This window comes from Bos taurus, chromosome 7 (genome assembly GCF_002263795.3).
Source record: "Bos taurus isolate L1 Dominette 01449 registration number 42190680 breed Hereford chromosome 7, ARS-UCD2.0, whole genome shotgun sequence".
In the NCBI taxonomy this organism is placed as follows: Eukaryota; Metazoa; Chordata; class Mammalia; order Artiodactyla; family Bovidae; genus Bos; species Bos taurus.
This window is the reverse complement of record NC_037334.1, coordinates 21,927,504-21,948,419: the sequence shown is the minus strand read 5'-3', so window position 1 is coordinate 21,948,419 and position 20,916 is coordinate 21,927,504. Positions and strand designations below refer to the sequence as shown.

Below are 20,916 nucleotides of genomic sequence, written 5' to 3'. Positions count from 1 at the left end.
AAGGTCTTCTAGGAAGCTAGCATATTAGCCTCTAGCTTTCTTTCTGTTGCCAAGTGAGCAGAATGAGTAACAGCCCAATTAAAGTGACACCTTCAGAGTAAGGTGAGGAAATTCCTTTTACTAACCAGAAATGCCCTGGAACATCTGTAGACTTGGCAGTTCTGCCTGGTGTGCCTGAATCCTACTTTGCTGGTTTATCCCATTGGAAGGTGGTCCTTCATGACAACGATGTTATCACAACCCCAGCAAAGCAGATCTTTCTATAAAATCCTAGCCCCTCAGCCAAGAGCCTCTACCATCAGTGCTTCAACTGAAGTTCTTGGGAGTAAGCCACAAAAGCACTGGCAGGGTCTTCGAATGAATTTAAATTATTATTCCCAAATCTGACACAGATTATACTGATGTTGCTCCATTTCAGATACTATTTGGCTAATGAGTTAGTATCAGCTGCCATCTCAGGCGTGGTGGGGTGTGGTAAGATAGCTCACCATCCTGGAAAATCTGGCTCCATCTCACACTACCCCTCCAGGTCTGGCCCCTGGGACCCAGCTCCCTTGTGATGGGGAGGGGGATATTTTTGGGGTCCCTCCTGGACATTCCAAGGAGCTGGTTCCAGTTGTCTCAGATGCCTAGGGTATGAAGAGTTGGAGACCAGGACTCTAGAAACTCCATCTTGGCTCTAGAGATTGGGAGCTCATTGCATTGATGGAATTCCTTTCCCATTTTGGAAACTTATAAGTGATGAACTTTGTGTACTAAAACTTGAGAGATTTCCATACCTACCTGGACTTCAGCATATCCACTGCCTACTTAACTGTCAGGGATTAAGTCTGAGGTCCCTGCTGTTTGCTCTGGGTTGCATGCCTTCCCCGACATCCCTCCTAGGTCTGATCTACCTGGCTTCACACTACTTCCAGCCATCATTAGTTGGAAAAGCCACCCACTAGGCCTTGCCAAGCCCCCAGTTAGAAGCCACAGTAGGCTGGCCTCCCCAAATACTATTTTTCACAGTAAGGGCTGGGCCCTGGAAGAGCTGGGAAAGGCCTTATTCCTCTCCTTCTGTCGCCAGATGATGTTACTCTTGGAAAATCCAGGTGGATCTTCTGATGGGCAGGGCTTGAGACAAGTCTGTCTAGGCCTCCACAAGTAGAAGGCCCACCCAGCAGGAGGCCACCTGCCATTCAAGGAACAATACTTCCTAAGCTTTGCAGAGAACAGCTGACTGAACTTTTACCCATTTTCCAGTTTTTTCTTTATTTTCCCACTCAGCCTTCCCCCTCTCACACTCTTTCCACACAGCTCGGCCCAACAAGGGGTTTCTTGGACCAAGAATATGGAAGATGTGTCCACAGGGCTTGATTTTCCTGAGCAACCCCTTCACTGCCATGGCCTCATTCCCTGGAGGATACTAGTGATGCCTGCTGGCTTTCCTGGGCCAGCTTGCCTACTACTGGGTGCTCTTTAGCCCCAGAGCCAGCCTGCAGAGAGAAATGAGAAAAGCCCATTTCCAGACCTCTGACTCTTCACTCTGACTTGGTCCTTCATTGCCTTGTATCAGTGATTTCCAACCTGCAGATTTCAGAAACACTGTCCTGATTCTTCAGATTCTGTGTGTGTTAGCCTAGCCAGAACCCTGAAAAGATGTGGAATAAGGATGTCTGCTTCATGTAAGTTTATCCAAGGTTTTCCTAACACATTTGTGCATGGAGCTGTTTCATAGTACACTGCAGGGCTGATTTTCAGCACCAGTTTTTATTGGCTGTCAAAACAGTAAAATACTTTTGAACAGTCAGGTGAATAGTCCCAAGCCCCAGTCCCCAGTGTCCTCCAGCCACCCCAGCCCCTCCCCCTCAAATCTGCTCCCAATCCAGTATCTACCTGTACTATTCAATATGGTAGCCACTGGCCACGTGTGGCTTTTTGAATTTTAATTAATTAAATGAAACTTTAAAAACCCAGGGAAATCCCTGGTGTCCAGTGATTAGGACTCCAGACTTCCACTGCAGGGGGCATCCGTTCTATCCTGGGTCCAGGAACCAAGATCTTGCATGTGAGCAGCACAGCCAAAAAAAAAATTTTTAAATCCAGTTCCTCCATTGTACTGGTCACATTTCAAGTGTTTGATTTAGCACACGTGACTACACCACTACCTATTGTAGTGGACAGCGCAGACAGAGAACATTCCCATCACTGCAGAAAACAGACAGCAAGTTACGCTCAGCATGGAAGGCCTCAGGGATCTTTATGGGGCTGGGGTCTGTTCTGATGGTGACCATGCTGTGCCAACTGATACCTTTGTGAAGTAGCACCTGAGTACACTTGCATTTGAGTTTATAGCAAAACATTGGAGTTTATGGCACATTCGTCAGAAGAACTCAAAACCTAACACTCCTTGGGCCCCAGGCCCCAAGTCAACTCATAGCTCTACCTATACAGCCAAGGGCAATGACTGTATTTACATGAACATGTCCCTGTGGCACAACTGTCCTTTCTCCTGCCCTCTTCTCCATGACCACAGCTGAAAGGATTTCACAAAAGGTGTGTTACCACTCATCCCAAAGGTAAGCTCAGGCAGGATGCCAACAATGAATCCATCAGAATGTATCTATAAAAAGTAAAATCACCTATGATTTATCTCTAAATAAAAGGCCACAACCCTTATAAACAATACAATTTTTATAAAAAGACAAATGTACATATTTACATACATGTACATGTGTGGTCACACATGACTTAGTGGTCAGATGATACTTCCAATTTTAAATCACACCAAGGCGCTCACGCCTGCCTCCCTGGGCCTGCTGGGGGCTGCCGGGGCCTGCCTGAGGGGGCATGTGGTTGCAGGGCAAGGCACAGTATAAATAAATGCAAATGCCAAGAGCTTGGGAAAACGTTAGTGTACACCTCTGATCAGAAATGTGGCAAGGTCCACAAGAAAAAGTGCCAGGTTTTTTCACAAGCCCCTCAGCCTAGGCAGGGAGCAGGGCAGAGCTCCTCTGAGGCAGAGGGGGCACTGTCCCACAGGGACCCCATTCTTCCTTCACATTTCACTGGCGTTGGAACAGTCCCCAGGGCTCATCTAGGAAGGGAGGCGGTTACTTTGGGAACAGGATTCACTTAGTGCAATTGTCTCTTAGTGCAGAGCCAGCCCTGGAGGTGGTGCCGTTTTCTGAGGTCACTGGTCCGTTCTCTTGGGCCAGCTCAGGAATAGCAAAACCCTCTCCAGGCAGTGGGGCTCCAAGGGGAAAGCTGGAGGCTGACTCCTGTCTGAGACTGCCACCTGACACACCAGTCTCAGAACTCCATCTTCCCCAGAGGCAGGGCCAGCTTCACCCCACAAGATGAGTCCAGACCCTGCCCTGCCGGACTGCAAGAGGCCGCTGTCCCGAGTCGGAAAGACCCATCCTTGGTCAGCAGTGGGGTCACACTTCATCATATCAAGGGGCCGCAGCATTCCTGCTTCTTTGCACCACAGCCACCATGATGCCAGGCCCTGTCGCCTAAAGGAGTCAAAGGGGGTCAGGGGGCCCATCTATGGTGCGCAAGGAATGGCCTGGATGGAGGGCAGCCTGACTGGGGTGAGCAGGCTGTCCAACCAGCTGGGATCCATGTTCTTCATATCTGAAGATATCAGGCCAATATAACCTAGAAGATATAAAGAAGGTTGTGTGAGGACTGGGGGGTGAGGAGGCAGGTGTGTTCCCCAACCCCACCAACCCTCCAGCCCATTCCTGGAAGGCACAGACACAGCAGCTCCTGCTGTCGACCCCTCGGCAGCCTCATCTTAGGCAAACCTGAGGGCCTGGGAGCCACAGCCAGTCTGCAAGCTGTCTGTACCCAGATGGATTTAAGAAGGACGCTTCACCTCTGCTGCTATCTCGTCCTGCCCCCAAGTCTCCCCCACCACCTCCATGGGTTTCCCATCTTTGAGAAACCATATGGATCCAGGGTCTTCTTACCCCCAGGGCTGTCAACTTCTGGCTCCTCCTTGCAACTGAACTCTCCATAGACAGAGGTGGGCTGGGCCCCAGGTTCATTAAGCAGATACCCCTTCCCATCCACGCTTGTCTGCTGCCACCCTGTTTGCTCCAAGAGCTGGGGACAGATAAATAAGAAGCCATCAGGTCACTTCCAGTACAGACTCACCCTCTGGCCCTGCCCCCAGTGAGCCAAAGCTTCTCAGCCAGGATCAGGTCCTTGGCTATTTTTATATTCTCAGACGGATACATATGTGGAGTGCAGTTAGGATAAAGGCCTGGAGGTGAGGGTCTGCCCTGGGACCCTGGGCTAACATCCCCACATCTACCTTCTGGCATAGAATCTCCAAGATCTCCCTCTCTAAAGGGTAAGGACATATCAACTGGGAGGGTGGCTTACAGCAATGGTTAACATGCTAAGAAAAGATGCCTTGAAATTTCAGCTAGAGATAGGGAATTATGCCCATATCTCCATTTTCTGTGCTGAAGGAACACAGCCTGGGTACAGCTACTACAAAAACTTTTTTGTATTTATTTTAAAAACTGAAGCAGAAAAAAACCTGGAGAATAATTTGCTTAAAAAAAAAAAAAGCCATCATGTTATAGATCCCAAAGGGTGATTATTGAAACCTGATGTGCATTTCCCAAACTAACAGGACTGGGGCGTGTTGGGGCGGAGGACGCGGGCCAGGGACCCAGCACTGATGGGAGCTGAGTCAGAGCTATCTGAAGCCTGCTTTAGGACAGCATGTCAGAAACCCAGCCTCCCTCCTCCCCTCATTCCCACAGTGTTTCTTTCCCATCAGCCAAAAAGGTCAGTGGTCCCCAACCATATGGACGTGACACCTGTTGGACTATGCAAGCCAGCAGGTCACAACAGCAGCAGCAGCTGCCTACCCTCCAGTTTGGAAGCCCTCACTGAGAAGGAGCCACCTCTAAAGGGCACCAAAGGAGGAAGGAAGGGGCTTTTACCTTCATGATGTCCTCAGTTAATTTCCCTTCCTCGTCCTCATCTGTTGCAGCTGTGGATGGGGAACAGCAGCAAGGTTAGCTGAGGTCAGCCAGGCTCACCCTGAAGTGCTAGCCCACCCGGTCCCCCTGCCCCTTCCCACACGCGCACACACACACTGGCCTCCCAGCAGATGTCTGCCTGCCATGAAGATCACAGAGGAAAACGCTGTCCCGGTGACTCAGCCTCTTGAACCCTGAAGCCACACCTCTTCCCACCTCTTCCCTCTCCTCTCCAGCCCACCAGTCAGCTCAGTGCCAAGTGGAGTTCCAACCCCTCCTTGGACCCCAACAGGAAGGCCAGGCCCCAGAAGCACGAACCTTCAGAGGTGGAGGGCATGGGCGACACCTGAAAGTTGTACAGGTCGCTGGTGCTGTCTGGCACAATTTCCACCGGAATGGACCAGTTAGGGAGAGTGCTACTGACGCCACACGGTGACAGCGCTTCAGGACAACAGAAACCGAGGGTCAGAGCTGTGTGCTGTCTTAGTTTGCCAGGATACCCAGCACCCCCCGCCCCCACTCATAGCCTGCTCCAACAGGCCACCACCCACAAGCTCAGTGCCTGCTAGATCCAAGAGCAAGAGCCTTCCCACCAGTCTACACGGTCCCCTGACAGACCCAGCCCTCCTCACCTGGAGTGAGAGTCCGTTCGATGTCCAGGTCCTGCCCCATGTAGCTGCGAACTGTGTAGTTGCTGTGGTCATCAGGCAGGGTGGAGCTACTGAGTCCATCAGAGAAGGTATCGGGGCTGTATTCCCCATATGGCTGTAGAAGGAGAAAGACGCTTAGGCCCAGGCTTGCGGTGGCACTCTTTTCACTACCCACCCTGACCCTCAGGAGACCAAAGGCTAAGTGCTTAGGATCACACTCACCTTCTTCTTGGCCTTGCTCCTAGCGTCTCGGCTGGACTTGGACTTTCTCTCTGTGGGGCAGACAGGCTGTCAGCCCAGCCCTGGTAGAGGCAAGCATGCCGGCCCCAGCTGCCCTTCCTCCTCCTTCCCTCTCTCCCTGAGGGCTTCCCCAGGACCCAGAGCCCTTTGGGTACCTTTCCTCTGGCTCTTGGTGAGGGGTGGGAGCATCCGGTACACCCGCACAGCTGAACTGCCCTTGTTCCTGCTCTGGTCCTTCACCTCCTCAATATCTGGCAGCGAGTTCATGGCGCAGCGAAAGTTGGCCTTCCAGGTCTTGGGATCCGGCTCCTTTTCCCCTGCTTTGTATCGGCCTAGTGGGCAGGAAAGGTGGAGAGGATCATCAGGGCTCTAGGTGGGAATCCTCATTTGTGCCCTGGCTCGGAAGGACAAAGACAAGAGTACCCCTAAAGCTTGCATGCTGCCAGAGATCCACAATGATCAAACCAGCAGGTATTCCTGGATGACACTGGTGCAGGCCCTGGGCTTCTCAAATGCCCAGACTTGGGCATTTGATACACCCAGCAAGCCTCTGGGAAAGGCCTACCCAGAAGCACTAGAGAGCCCAAGCCCAAAGTGCTATCTTTGTCCCAGATCAAGGCAGTCTCTCTTTGGCTGTCAGCAGCCAGAATGAAGGGACTGGTGCTTGTCTGATAGTTCCAAACATGGGAGAGGACACAGAGTAGGCAACAAAGAATATTTGCTGATAGGTGGACTGAGTGGTCCAAGATGGGCCAAGAGCCCCTTCCTGGAAGGATAAAAGGAGGCTGCCAACCAGATGGGCCCATGACCATTAGTCAACATCAAGAAAAAGGAAGGCCTGGATCTTTTTCAGTGTCCATGCTTGCCACTGCTTTTGCCAGGAAGAACTTTAATTCAGCCACAAACTCCATGAAGCCATACTTTTAAAGATTTTGGCTTTATAAATTCCTTTGTGAACTTGCTGAAATGATGAACCTCTCCCCCAAAACAAAGACCTGCTCCCTGCCCACCCTGAATTATATACATCTCAGGGAACTCAGAGACCCCAGTGAAGATCCTCTGTGTTAACAGAAGTGCCTCCCTTTCTCTCTTTCCAGCTCCTCTTAAGCTAGAGTCCAGCACACTCACCTGTGTGAATGGCCCAGCTCCGAAACAGACAGGCATCCTTGTTGATGTCCCAGCCATGCTTCGCAGCGTGCTTCCATGGGATCTGGAAGATCATCTCCTCCTATACAGCACACAAGCACATGTACACACAAAGCTGTGTCAGCTCAGAGACCGCAGGTTTTTGGCCTTAATCTGCCCAGCCCCCCAGGTCTGGGAAAAGACTGACTTCCCTTTTTCACCCTGACATCTGGCTGGGGTTGACCCATCCCGACAATGGCCTAAACAGACTGGTCCATCCCTCTGGATCTCTGAGAAGAGGCTCTGGGTTCTGATGAGCTATGGCATCATCAGGTCAGCAAAGACCTCCTTCTGCTCATTACAGATGTGCTAGGACCCATACAGAGGACCCCTGGATGCTTCTCTCTGGCTTGTCGGCACCAACATGGAAGTGAGAACTCAGTCCATTATATGGGGCTTCTCAGAACAACTGTGAGCACTGGCTCCTACAAAGGGGGTTCTGGTCATATACCTGCAGGAGCCCAGGACCAGACTTGGATGATGACTACCTGTGTGACCCTGGCATTGACACTGTACTTCTTTATCCCTCACTAGTTTCCATGAAATGGGGGGAAAAAAAACCAACAACAACCCAGTAACAAATATAAAAGCTAAGGTCCCACTGTTCTCATTACTGGTGGTTCACAGTATGGATTTTTGAGTCAGGTTGCTCAGGTTCAAATGTGTGCTCTCATAATCTACCTCTCAGTGCCTGTTTCCTCATCTGAAAATGGAGATACTGGTAAAATCTTCCTCGCATGGCTACTTTGAGGATTAAATGACACAGTGTAAGTAACATACTTAACATGGTGCCATGCTCACTCCTAGTAAGTGAGCATAGTAAGCATTAGCTATTATTAGTAGTACTACTAAGCCTTCAGGGTCTGTTCTTTTTTGCAACAGCAAGAGACCTCTTGGGTCTAGACAACTGGTGCAAGGTTAATTCTTGGGTCACCTGCTGGGTCAGCCACCTCTTCCTGCCAGCAGTGCCCACTTCTCTGTCTCCTATCTGCCCAAGTGGAGCCCTCTAGAAGGCTGTGTGTGCCTGTAGAGGTCTCCCTCAGTACAGGCCAGAACTCTGGCTCTGCAGATGCTGGGAGAATCTTGCTGCTGGAAAACTGTCAGGTGGATGCCCCATGTATACCTCAAGAAGGGAGGTGGGCAGAAGGCAGCCAGTGGGGCCCTGCCTGGGCTGGGTCTTATACACTCCCTGCAGGATCCACTGGGAAATACATCTACCTACTCCCTATCACTTCCCTTTTTGAACTGCATCTGAAGCTTTGGACCCCTGAAGAACATAGGTTAAAACAGTGGCAGAAAAATCCAAAGAGTAACACTCACTTTATTAATCCAGATCAGCCCTGGGATTTGGTTGGAATTAATCTGCATCTCTAGCCAAGGTCTCATGCGCATCCGAGTGATGGGCATGTTGGCTGTGAAAAGAAGACAGAAGGCTCCTGTTTGGAGTCTGTTGAGCACTCCCTGGCCACTACCCAGCCCCACCCCAGGTCATTCAGTTACCCTCCCCTGCCCTCCTCTAGATACCAAGTACTACAATCATGCAGAAGGGGACTTTCTAATAAAACCTCCCTCCAAATCTTTTCAGCATCTTGAGCAACACACTCCTTCCCTCAGCCCCTCCTAGACAGTCTTGGGAGGAGACAGACATGCCAAGTGATACTTTCAAGATTTATGTTAAGGAAAAGAGAGAAAACACACAGATATCTAAATACTAGAACTTTTCTCCCCAAATTCAAATTATTTGGGAAGAGAGGGGCTTCTTTTGCTTGATGCCAAGAAATTTCCCTGTTTGAGTTGGTTGTCACTAGCCGTGCACCTTCCCTAATGGACAGTCACCCTGCATCCTCGTCACCACTACCCCCCAATCTATCTATGCCTCCCTGACAGCCACAGTGCCAAGGCCCGTACGCTAACAATTTCGCCCTGGTTGCCCTCCGTGGGCAAAGTGGCCCAAAGAACACCTGTGGCGCCTCTTCCCGCGGTCCCGGGAGGTCCTCCAACCACCCAGCGCAGCCGGCCCCAGCCCCGCCACCTGCAGAGATAGCCTGAAACCTGGGGGCTGGGCCTGAGCTGGAACCGCCGAAAAGCCGGCGCAGGGAGCAAAGGGCGCCCACGCGCTGATATACAGTCGAATCCCCCGCACAGCCCTTGGATGCGTGCAACCAACACAGAGGGCCACCCAGAGGCCGCCAGCGGCTTCGCGCACAGGTCTGCGACAGCGGCCAGGCACGGGCAACCTCGGCGGGGTGGGCGGTCCACGCCGCTACTCGCCCTCCCCGCGGAGCTGCTTGCGGCTCCTCCAGCGCCCTCCCGAGACCGCGCGGGGGCCCAGGCAACGCCGCGCGCCCGTCACTCTCCCGGCAAGGGTTTTCGTCCCCCACTTCCTGGTGCCCCGAGCGCGCCTTTGTCCGATGCCACCGTTGCCCCCTGCGGCGAAGGCGAGCTCACCTCGACAGCAAGCGCTACCCGACGGCAGCAACCGAGGATCCCGGCGAGGACTGCTTTTGCGGGCGCTAGGAGCGCGATTCAAGTGGGAACAGGGAGAAGGCAGAGGATGCCCAGGTCGCGGAGCCGCTGGTCACGGCTGGCCTTGACTTGGCACGGCTCTCGCTGGCCTCTACTAGCCCGACTTGGGCGCACGTCCTGCCTCGACGAAGGAGTGGCGCGCTCTGCCTGAACCGCGGCGCCGCGGAGAATCTAAACACTTAGCGGGATTCCCCCAGCCCGGGCCGGGCCCCGCCTCCTAAAGGGCCGAGAGGACGCCCATTGGCCAGCGCCGCCTCATCATTTCGGGGAAATCAGGCTGTTGTAGAGCTAGCGGCTAAGGGGAAGTACAGGGCGGCTGCCCCTCCCCACCCCCTCCGGCCTGGCGCCGCCGCCCCGGGGCGACCGCGGGCCCGCCCCGCCGGCCCCCACTCCACCCCCATACCAGTGCACCCGGGAGAAAGCGCTCCTGGAAAGTCGAACGCCCCCGGCCCGCAGTTGCTCCCCTCTCTCGGCGCTCACCCAGCCTGCTAGCTCCTGAGGCCATCTCCTTGCCCTTCTTTCCTGGGGATGCCCCGGGATCTCTGTCTTCCCAGCCCCGGTGAGGGGGTCAGCCCGGCACCTGCCGTCCTCTTCAGAGTGGACGCGAGGATTGAGTCCTTGAAAACCAACCTGCTTCCTCAAGCCCGTTAATGAGTGTCAAGCAGGGAGGGTTTCAGCCTTCAAACCTTCGAGGGGTGGCCCACCTCCGGGGGGTTCACCTTCCCCGGGGAAGTGAAGGAAAGCCTACCCTGCGTGGGGCTGCCAAGACGAGAAGAAATCCCAGTTTGGCAGCTGTAGTTTCCTCAACTCCAAAACAGTAGCCCTACTTTGCTGCTTTACCGTGACAGAGAGAGGATGTCTGTGAAACATCATGCCCTACTTGGGCAGCAGATGATGCGTGGTTTTCGAGGCCCCTGCCAGAGTCTGTGACCAGGGAGAGACCTCTTCCGCTTCTCCATCTACATCCTTGGGACTGCCCCACTGCTGGCCTTAGGGAAGGAGAGAACGGTTTCAGAGAAGCCAGGACTGCTGAGTTGGGGTGGGGGTGGGGTAGCCTTGGTTCCTCCTAGCACTCCTGCCTTAGGCCACCTCCACAGACTCCCTTGGCCCTCTCATGACAGTCTTCCCTGGCAGCACTGGTTTAGTTTCTGGGGCCTCAGGGCTTGGTCCAGAGAGATTCTGGGCAAATGGGGGTAGTTGCTTACGTTGATCAAGGCCATGGGTCTAGCTAAAGGGTTGGGGAGCCCAGGTCCCAGGTGCTTTGGGAATGATAGCTATCGAACTCCTGTGCTTACAACTAGACCTTGCCCTACTTGTACACCTACAGGCCGGGTTGAATGTTCATTTTTCTCTCCAGAGCTCTGGCCAGCAGGCTTCTTTCTTCATCTCCCCAAAGCTGCTGACTCAGAAGTAAATCTCTCTTCCAGGTCAGGTTGGTGTGTCTTTCCTGTCATCCCAGCTCTCCCTCCATAGCAGCACCCAGCTGCAGTGTTGCAGGCTATAAACAGACACGTGGATGCACCATTCACCTGTCAGTCACACTACAGCTTTCCTCCCACAGAGGAAATGGATGGGTTAATCCAATTCTGGTACACCAGAATCTGATGCTGTGACTAAGGCCACACTTGGTTCCCAGGAAACCAATAGGAATGGGTCAGAGCTGTCTCCCAGATACTGATGGGCGAGGGAGCTGAGAGGCAGAGAGACAGGAGAAACTGTGAGGAATGAGACTACCTGGGTGTTAAGCAGATGGAAGGTGCTGAGGCCCTGGAAGGGGGAGAAGGGTTGGGGTGCTTTAAATGACAGAAGGGAGTGGGAATGCACTATCAGAAACCAAGACCTTTCGAGCAAGAAGAGAAGAAAACAAGTGGCTCCTGAGTTGCTAAATCTGTTTTCTGTGCAGCAAATGAGTGCTTGTCCTACCCCTAGGAAACTGACATAGCTGCTGGAAAATGCAGAGTGACATTGACCTTGGGAAGGCAACAGGAGAGAGTAAAGTGTGCTTTAAAATAAAAATTTTAATTCATAGATAATCATCTGTATGTATACATCTATAATGAGCGTCTTTCTGTGTCATGAAACGTACTTCTGCAATATCATTTGTAATGGGTATATATTATTCTACCATAAGGATAAATAAAAATTTACCCAATTAATCCCCTATTGTAGGACATTTAGGTTATTTCCATTTTTTCATAATACAGACAGCACTGTGTAGCTAAATCTTTGCACACACCAATCATTTTTTTGTTAAGGAGAAATTCCCCAGTGTTAGTATTTACCAGTGAAATTGTCATTTTACATTTTTGAAGTGATCTTTGCCTTTTTTTTTTTTTAACTTTTAACTGTAGGGATTCTTTCATATTCTTGATGCTTATTATGATTGGGGGTGCTATACTCCAAATCAGTGAAATAAAAGCTAACCCCTGTTTAAGCATCTCACATTTTTATTGTAACTGTTCTTGATGAATCCAATTCTAAGATGCATCACACATTCCTTGGGAAGCTGGACAGATGCGTTTTGTCCTTTTTAGGTTTCTGTTAGTAATTCAGGGCTGGCCTTTCCACATTTCTGACTCCAAATACTCTTCTGTACTTCCAGCCATCCCCTTTGGGCAGGTGACCTCCAAAACCACACTGTGGCTGCCTTCTGGCTGCTCCCCTACAAACCTATCCACAGATTCCACACACAGCAAACAGAACTCTTGGCCTCCCCTTTCCACACTGCCCAGAGCAGATTTCTTCCTAGTTCCAGCTCCCTCTCTGATGAAGTCTTTCCCATCCTCCTCCCCTCTTGGCCTCACCTAGTCCTCTGGGTCTTTCTTCCGTACATCAAGTCCTGCTTTCACATTTGAGGATCAGACTCTTGTTGCCACAGCCTCCCCTTGGGACTGCCTCCCTTTCTGGCCTGCCCTCCAGGCACCTCTGCTCTAGGATTATTTCTGTAACTTTGATGATCTCCCTAACATTCAGGGTACACATGGGAGCTTTGTGAGTTCCCTTAGACTCCTCAGCCCCACATTCAATTCACTGCTGACTGTGGTCCCAAGCGTCGCATTCCAACCTTCTGTCCCACAACTCCCCTACCCTTGGACTATAGGGCCATGGAAAGAGAACACAGAATTTGAGTTGTGACGTTCCATTCTTGTGCTTTTTGCCACTTTGCTGTGTGACCTCAGGCAAGTTACTGTCCTCTGGATCTCAGTTTTCTCATCTGTAAAATAGAAGCACTCTCTGCACATCTGTCCTAATTGTTACAAAGATGAAAGAAATTATATAGACTATCAAACTCCTTTCTCAAGTGTAAGACATTAGTCAAATGACATGTATTCACAGTAATGCATGAACCTTTCACTGTATTTCCATTCTCTGAACACACTTTGTATTTTTCCCCTGTCTTTGCTCTTTCCATTCGCTCCTCATCCCTGACTTCCTAGGATACTTAGCATCACTCACCTTACCTGCTGCTCCCTCACTCCCCCCACTTCAATTTCAGTCTCTGTTTTAAGGCCCAGAGCAAATGCCTGGTCTTCTATGAAGCACCTCCAAAGCAGCCAACCAGAAATCCTTCCCCTCCTCAAAACCCCCTAGCCCTCAACTTTCGTGTTGTCTTTTCTCTTCTACTTATCACCTTCTGGGTGGTGACTTTCTGTAGAACAAAGTCTGCATTTGTTGTTTTGTTTTTTTTTTTAACCACCCGAACATTATGCAAGATCTTAGTTCCCAGGGATCAAACCCTTGCCCCCTGCAGTGGAAGTGCAGAGTCTTAACCACTGGACCACCAGGGAAGTCCCAAAGTCTGTGGTTTTTCTGCAAGAGACCTGAGGGTTTTCTGCAGGGTTCCTCACATTGCAGCTGGAGTTAGATCCGGAGCAGGGTCTCATTCAAGGATAGCTTCCATCTATACCGTCACTCGATAAGGGTACATTTATTGCAGTTGTTCTGTATTAGGGTCTGGAGTTTTCTGGGCTGCCAGATGAGGCTGACTGGCTGGCAGAACCAGCTTTGAGATGGCCTCTGCAATCAGGCTGCTGAAGGCAAGATCACTTCTCTGGAAACCTTTTCCTTGATGGACCAAATCATGCCCCCAGTCCCCTCCCTCAGGCTCTCCGAGGCTCTCAGTGTTCACCACCCCCGGTGGGTTCTAGTTAGTCCTAAAGTACAGGACCCAGCAAGGCTTTAAGTAGGTTTTTGAGAGTAATGCAGTCCTGAGCCCCTGTAGGGCCTGCTACCCAGAGAAGAGGGCACAGTCCCCAAAGCAGATGAAACCCAGCAGGTGTTTCACCCCCCAGGTCCAGAGGGAGGGCTATCTTAGATGCTAAAAGTCCATCCCAGCCATCATCTATTTTCACAGCAACTTGGAAGCAGGGCAGTCCTAAACTATGAAGTGCAGAACACAAAGTCAGGCATAAAATAATCTAAAAGCAACCCAAAGCTTTAAGATAGAATCTAGGCATCATCACCCTAGCTGAAATGAGCCTAATTGGAGATGAAGAAAGTCGTTTCTTAATTCATTCAACAAATATGAATGGCACTCCTGCTCTGGGTCAATTACAGGTTTGGCCCTGGGGATGTGCTCAGGCACGAGACTAGCCCCTCCCCTCTCACAACTCAGGCAAAAATGGTGTATGACACAGCAGAATAAACGTTGTGCTGTTATAAAAATCCTAAACGCAGAGTGGGAGGCTGCAGCTGACTGGGAAAGCACTAGGGGTCTGGCGATGTAAGAGTGGGCCGAGGATTGCTCCAGCACTCCGGGACCGGAACCCCGGAGGGGGAGCGGGTGTCAGTGTGGGCTGCCACTGATGCCCTCTGCAGTTTCATTTCTTATAAACACCGCGTTGGGAGGAAAGGCAGCCTCGGCACTCCAACCACCCCAAGGGGCCCCGAGGCGGGGCTGAAGCTCTGTGGCCACCCGGAGTGGGGCTGGATGGGACCAGCACCCTCCTCCACCCTTCCTACTCCCACTCCACCCCCGCCAATGGGTCTTGCACCACGGCCAGCGCCCCTGGCAGGCTTCTTGGCCTTGCTGGGGGCAACAGCACCCCTACTTCGTCCTGGGTAATCGAGTCCCGGTGTAGAGCCCCTCGCCCTAGGTGACCCAAGTTCGCCCTTCCCGGGGTCTGAGATGGGTGTGTTTTTGGAGGGGAGGGGGCGCAAGCTCTTCCGGCCAACTTCCACATTCCTGCTCAGCCCAGGCTGGGGGTGAGTTGGGGTGAGCGGCCGGCTCTGGGCTGGCCGGCTTCCTGGAAAGGGAGGGAGAGAAGGAGAAAAGCAAAGCCTCCAGTCCTCGCGGCCCGGGTGGCGGCCTGGGACCGCCCCTCCCCCTCCGCAGCTGGCTGCCCCGCCCGTGCCAGGCAGCTCACCTGCCGGCAGCCGGCCGGGGCACTTCCTCCTTCGCCCAGCCTCCCGCTGCGCGCCACAGGTTTGCAGCCAGCTTCTCAGCTACAGGCTGTGTGATCTCGGGCAAGTTGCCAAACTGCTCTGTGCCCGCCGCCCCCCCCCCCCAAACGATGAAGGGGTGCAGAGTCTTGGCACAGAGCTCTTTGAAAACGCCCCTGGCCTTCCTTCTTACCCCCCCTGCGCCCCTCCCCTGGTTTGGCAGACGCACAGTAGGCGCACACAAATGGCGCCCACCTCTACATTGTTGTAGGGGTGGCTGTGCTGCTTGCCACCCCTCGCTGGGCACTCCGCCATCGGATGTAACCTAAACGATCGGGTTAGAATTGCAGCTTTCCCGCGGGCGGTGCTGAGCCGCTGGGGACGATACCCTCAGGGGGTGGGCGCCGAGCGCAGCCCTGGCACTCAGAAGGGGCCCCCACCTCCGCCTCCGCCCCGTCGATCCGGGAGGGGCTGCTCCGGCCGCCCAGTTCTGACCCAGCCCCGGGCGCAGGCCCCAGTTGCCAGCTCCCGGCTGGCGCGGGGGGGCGGGGCCTGGGTTTCGGTTTCTTGCAAACTCGGCGGCGACAGGGAAATCGAGGAGTTTCCGGGAACCTCGCCGGGAGCGCAGAGGCTCGCGAGCTGCGGATGCGGGAGAAGGAGGGGGACGGGCGGGTGTCCAGTGTCGGGGGCCGGTGGCCCTCTGGAAGTTCCAGCGGGAGCCGGGGAAAACCAGCCTTGGAAAAGCCCCACCTGCATGCACCTGCCCCCAGCCTCCTCCCGGGTGGCGTTCGTTCCTAAGGGAGCGTGGTGCTGTGTGGATGCTGGCTATATTTGCATGTGAGGAGCGTATGCAGGCTGGAGGAGTCAGGAATGTGGAGGCCCCCCTCAAAGGGCCGAGGTCCCCAATTTTAACACTGGCTTGTTGTATTGTCTTCATAACTCTTATCATTGTCTTCATAGCACTTATCACTGCTGAAATTATCCTTTGTGTGCATGTGTTGGAGGATTCCTCCTACCTATCTTGAAGCCCCTTGAGGGTGTGGCCCTGCCTGCCTAGTCCAGCCTGCTAGGTCCTGAGAGCCTCCAATGGGCCTAACACAAGCAGGATGTCCGGTGAGTGCTTATTGAATGCATGAAGAAATGGAATGAATTAGAGGCATTTAGGGTGGCCCCTGTGGCCTTCTGAGCTGCTCCCAGGGGACCTCTGGGCCCCCAGCTGTTCTTGTGCCCTAACCTGGTCAGGTCAAGCTGATGCCCCCAGCTGAAGGAAGCCCCACTCTGTACGAGAGGCCTCAGCCTCCTTGGGAGGGAGTCCCCTGTGACTTCCAGAGAACTGCCTTCCAGATGGGGTGGCTGGGCAGTGAGCATACTGTCGTCATCACAGAGGAATGCTGGCTGTGGGGGTTGGCCACTTCCTTCCCTCCCCAGGGCTTGCAGCTCAGGCCAGGGATAATTGGGGGTTGGGCCTGTATCTGAGCCAAGGAGGCTGGGAGTTTGGGATGGTGCGGCAGAGTCTAACACCCTACCTTGACCTCTTCAGACCAAAGTCATGCCTGTGGTTAAGGTAGGCTATGCACACATATTTCTTAAATCCTTGCTTTGGAGCTCCTGCATAAAGATCTCCTTGCTTGTAGCCTTGAGAACATGGCTCTTGGAAAGACAAATCAAACAGGTAGAGCTCCCTGAGTCCAGAGAAGCTGAGGGTGGAGCAGTGAGCAGCAGTGGCCACTCTGAGGCACCCAGCTAGCTGGTGGAGGGGCAGACAGACCCTCAAGCATTCCTTGTCCAGTCCAGCATTGGTTTCCTCTGGCCCAGGCTCGGGAGCAGGGTGGCTGGCCTGGGAGAGGGCCAGGGAAACTCCAAATGCTGCAAGAGTGGCTCTTGTGCTATGAGCACAGTCCCTGGTGACCCTGGTGACTCAGTCTGGGAATCCCAACTCCAGGGCCTGCCATGAAAATAAGGGTTAAGACATTGAGGGGGTGCCCCTAAGGGGTCCAGAGACCATGGCAGCAATTGAGTGAGGCTCCAGACCAAATAAGGTCTTGTCTCCTCCTTCTCTCGTGGCCCAAGTCTGGACCCACTGTTGCTGGTCCTCTGCCTAGTCCAAACAGTCTCTTTGAGGCAGAGAACTCAACCCCAATCCCTGATCCTCTCCCATAAAGTGGACTTGGTGAAGGACCAGGTCTTCGAGTGTCTACGTCCGACTTCATTTGCTGTCTCATTTTGAAAACAGTAGATGTAGCTTAAGCTAGAAAATATCAACAAGAATATGTCTTTGTAGCTTGGATTCAGCAACTGCTGAGTTATAGGAATGTTCACAGAAGGAAAACAGGGCAAGAGACAGGAGAAAAGGGGGTTGGCCCAGCAGGTGCTCTGTCCTGTTCACTGCTGTAACCCCAGGATCCAGCCTTGCCTGAGCACAGCAGATACGCTATGAGCGAGGTGTGGCATGGATGGGGATAGATGGATGGATGATGGATTCGGATTGTCTTAGCAGTGTGCCCCCAGTGGGAAGGAAGAAGGGAGGGACATGGCTTTCCTGAGCATCACTGTGGTCATTTCTGTGCGGTTCTGTCATTCCAAGAGGATCTTTGCTCCCTCTCCAGTTGTCTTCACACGTGTGTCCTCTCCCAATCATGCAGAGAGACTGGGTATCCGGTGACATCGGCCAGCCAGCCACATAACGAGGGGAAGGGGATGTTAACATCAGGTAGGGTTTTTCTTCCTCTCCTAGAAGGTAGGTCCACAAAGGCCTCAATTTAGATAGAACCTCAGCTAAGTATGAGAGGTTCCAGTCCTTTCTCTGCATAAGTGAGTATCAAGAAAGTCTCTCTTGACTGACTGACTGGCAGGAGGGATGAAGGGTCAGCAGAGACCCACCTGCCTGGATAGTCCGGAGAAAGCATGACTGACTGCCCTCCAGCTTGGCAAGTGAGAGACTACAATGATCATGTCACCAGGTCAGATAGCCACTGTGATAGCTAACTCCTAGATTGCTGCTCTGAGAGTATTTCAGAGGACTCGGTCCACATTGGGGGTAAAATAGACCAGGGTTTGCTGAGAGAAGGAGCTCTTAGCCAGGAGGCCCCTGGTGACTCACCACTGCCAGGAAACAAAAGTTAGTGTCCTTTCCTCAAGAATTCTCAAGAATGTTGGAGAAGACATCCCACAGCCTCATGGGCTGGAGCACACGTGTATTCTTTGTTGCTAGTTGAGTGGTGACTCTAGAAGCCTGAAGACAGAGGGGCATCTGATGGGCACGCAATGTTTCTCAGGCCCATGCCCGTACCAGCCATACAGAGGCACTTGGAAGTGAGTCAGCACGGTCCCCACCGCTACCCTGGATATGAACTCTCTGGGGACAAAAGATGATGGGGTTATTACCCTCAGAGCCCCCTCCCTGGCACCCAGCTCATTCCTTACAAACAGCAGACAATTAGTAAGTGCACTTGATTGCAGAATGACAGATGTGTATCCTACCTGGAGTATGAGGCGAAGGAGCAGAGATGCTGGGATGTGGAGACAGAAGCGATTTATCTCAGCCAGAGTTCACAGCCACTCTGAGGAACTGGTATTCAAGGGCCTTGAAGGGTGATGAGTTAGCCATGGGAGAGCATGTTTAGATTGTAGGCATAGCCCAAGCAAAAGCCTGGAGGCTCCCAAGTGCAGGACAGATCCTGCTTGTGGTGTGGCCTTGTGGCCTTGTATGGCTGCTCCAGGAACTAAGGCTGGACCAGCCCACAGGACCCATACCACGAAGAGGCTTGAGTGCTCCTCAGAAGTATGGACTTGATCCTGGCTGTGCAGGGTGAAACTGAGAGTCTGATCTGTGCTTCAGAAATCTGTCTGTGGAGGAGACGCTCACGCAACCCTGTTCTTACATGACCATGAGAGTGAGTGCCTCCCCTTGAATGTCATACCGCAGGACCCTACTTGCATTGCCCTTGTCTGGGACCCTGCTGCAAACCGAGGCAGGGCAATGGATAGGAGGCAGCTCGGGTCGTTCCACGTGGATTGGGGCTCTGGCCACAAGGGATGGAGAGAAGCCAGCTTAGTTGACCGCAGTATCCGTGGATGGCCCGGATGTGAGATGGGTTGGAGTAGAACCCCTCCCAGGCCTTCCCAAGGTTCCCCATTCTGAGAGAAAAGTAGGGAGATTCCCCACTTTGCCTAAGGGGCTACTGCTTTGATCTCAGGTTGTGAGTCTGGGGAGCTGAGGGCATTGAGCTAAAGTGTAGGACAGGTGATTAAAATTCACACATTGTCCCAGGAATACCCAGGTCACTGGTGATCACAGCCAGAACCTTAAACAACATACCAGCACTGTTTGGCCCTGCCCTTTGGACACTGGGTGTGTGGGTACAACAGGCCAGGAAAGCTGAATAAGGGTGCCCCACTGCCGGATGCGGTGTTCTATAAATTCATCATCCCTCTGCTCTCTAGCAGGACCAGAGTCCACCCCCAAGTCCACCTGTGTTCCCAGGGCATCTGAGTTCTACTCACGAGCCCCAGCCCTCTGAAAGCGCTGACCCTGTGACCGCAGCGCCCCCTGCTGGATAGCACCCTTCTTGGAGTCTGCTGCTGCTGCTAAGTCACTTTCAGATCAGATCAGTCGCTCAGTCGTGTCCAACTCTTTGCGACCCCATGAATCGCAGCACTCCAGGCCTCCCTGTCCATCACCAACTCCCGGAGTTCACTCAGACTCACGTCCATCGAGTCAGTGATGCCATCCAGCCATCTCATCCTCTGTCGACCCCTTCTCCTCCTGCCCCCAATCCCTCCCAGCATCAGAGTCTTTTCCAACGAGTCAACTGTTTGCATGAGGTGGCCAGAGTACTGGAGTTTCAGCTTTAGCATCATTCCTTCCAAAGAAATCCTGGGGCTGATCTCCTTCAGAATTGACTGGTTGGATCTCCTTGCAGTCCAAGGGACTCTCAAGAGTCTTCTCCAACACCACAGTTCAAAAGCATCAATTCTTCAGCGCTCAGCCTTCTTCACAGTCCAACTCTCACATCCATACATGACCACAGGAAAAACCATAGCCTTGACTAGACGAACCTTTGTTGGCAAAGTAATGTCTCTGCTTTTGAATATGCTATCTAGGTTGGTCATAACTTTCCTTCCAGGGAGTAAGCGCCTTTTAATTTCATGGCTGCAGTCACCATCTGTAGTGATTTTGGAGCCCAGAAAAATAAAGTCTGACACTGTTTCCACTGTTTCTCCATCTATTTCCCAAAGTCACTTTCAGTTCAGTTCAGTCGATCAGTTGTTGTCCAACTCTGTGCGACCCCATAGATGGTAGCCCACCAGGCTCCCCCGTCCCTGGGATTCTCCAGGCAAGAACACTGGAGTGGGTTGCCATTTCCTTTTCCAATGCATGAAAGTAAAAAGTGAAAGTGAAGTCGATCACTGCTGCTGCTAAGTCGCTTTAGTCCTGTCCAACTCTGTGCAACCCCATGGACTACAGCCCACGAGGCTCCTCTGTCCATGGGATTCTCCAGGCAAAAGTACTGGAGTGGGGTGCTATTGCCTTCTCCATTCTTGGAGTCTAGGGAAGAAAAAAGGGTGCAGAGACAATGCTGGCTCAAAGGGTATGAGCAGGAATTATGGGTGGACTTTGGCTAAGGGAGATAAGCAGTTTCCACCTGGTAAACAGAGCACCTGTTTCCTGGTCAGTAGCCTTTAGCCGACTGCAAGAAAAGGAAGAGATGGGGTTTTCTATTTCTGCTTTATTGACTATGCCAAAGCCTTTGACTGTGTGGATCAAAATAAACTGTGGAAAATTCTGAAAGAGATGGGAGCACCAGACCACCTGACCTGCCTCTTGAGAAACCTATATGCAGATCAGGAAGCAACAGTTAGAACTGGACATGGAACAACAGACTGGTTCCAAATAGGAAAAGGAGTACGTCAAGGCTGTATATTGTCACCCTGCTTATTTAACT

At 52.5% G+C, this 20,916-nt stretch overlaps 2 protein-coding genes across 5 annotated transcripts in view; one reads left to right on the top strand and one right to left on the bottom strand.

The window, feature by feature from the left end:
- The window catches only part of RAD50 (RAD50 double strand break repair protein), a 252,253-nt gene that overhangs the window by 69,685 nt on the left and 161,652 nt on the right, over positions 1-20,916 (top strand). The window lies entirely within an intron of this gene.
- On the bottom strand, positions 1,741-9,760 carry IRF1 (interferon regulatory factor 1). Of its 2 annotated transcripts, NM_001191261.2 has the most exon segments (10): positions 1,741-3,645; positions 3,960-4,095; positions 4,950-4,999; positions 5,307-5,429; positions 5,621-5,753; positions 5,861-5,910; positions 6,034-6,210; positions 7,007-7,106; positions 8,384-8,475; positions 9,512-9,760. In NM_001191261.2, coding segments are annotated over 9 exon segments (969 nt in total). In that variant the 5' UTR covers positions 8,471-8,475; positions 9,512-9,760; the 3' UTR covers positions 1,741-3,532.

What these genes read in the sequence shown, in the direction of transcription:
- IRF1 (XM_015472116.3), bottom strand. Translation starts at nt 8,470, where the DNA reads ATGCCCATCACTCGGATGCGCATGAGACCTTGGCTAGAGATGCAGATT. An exon ending in GGAGCAAGGCCAAGAAGAAG is followed by an intron (nt 5,754 to 5,860) that starts GTGAGTGTGATC and finishes CTCCTTCTACAG; the next exon opens with CCATATGGGGAATACAGCCC. An exon ending in CGAACGGACTCTCACTCCAG is followed by an intron (nt 5,430 to 5,620) that starts GTGAGGAGGGCT and finishes GTTGTCCTGAAG; the next exon opens with CGCTGTCACCGTGTGGCGTC.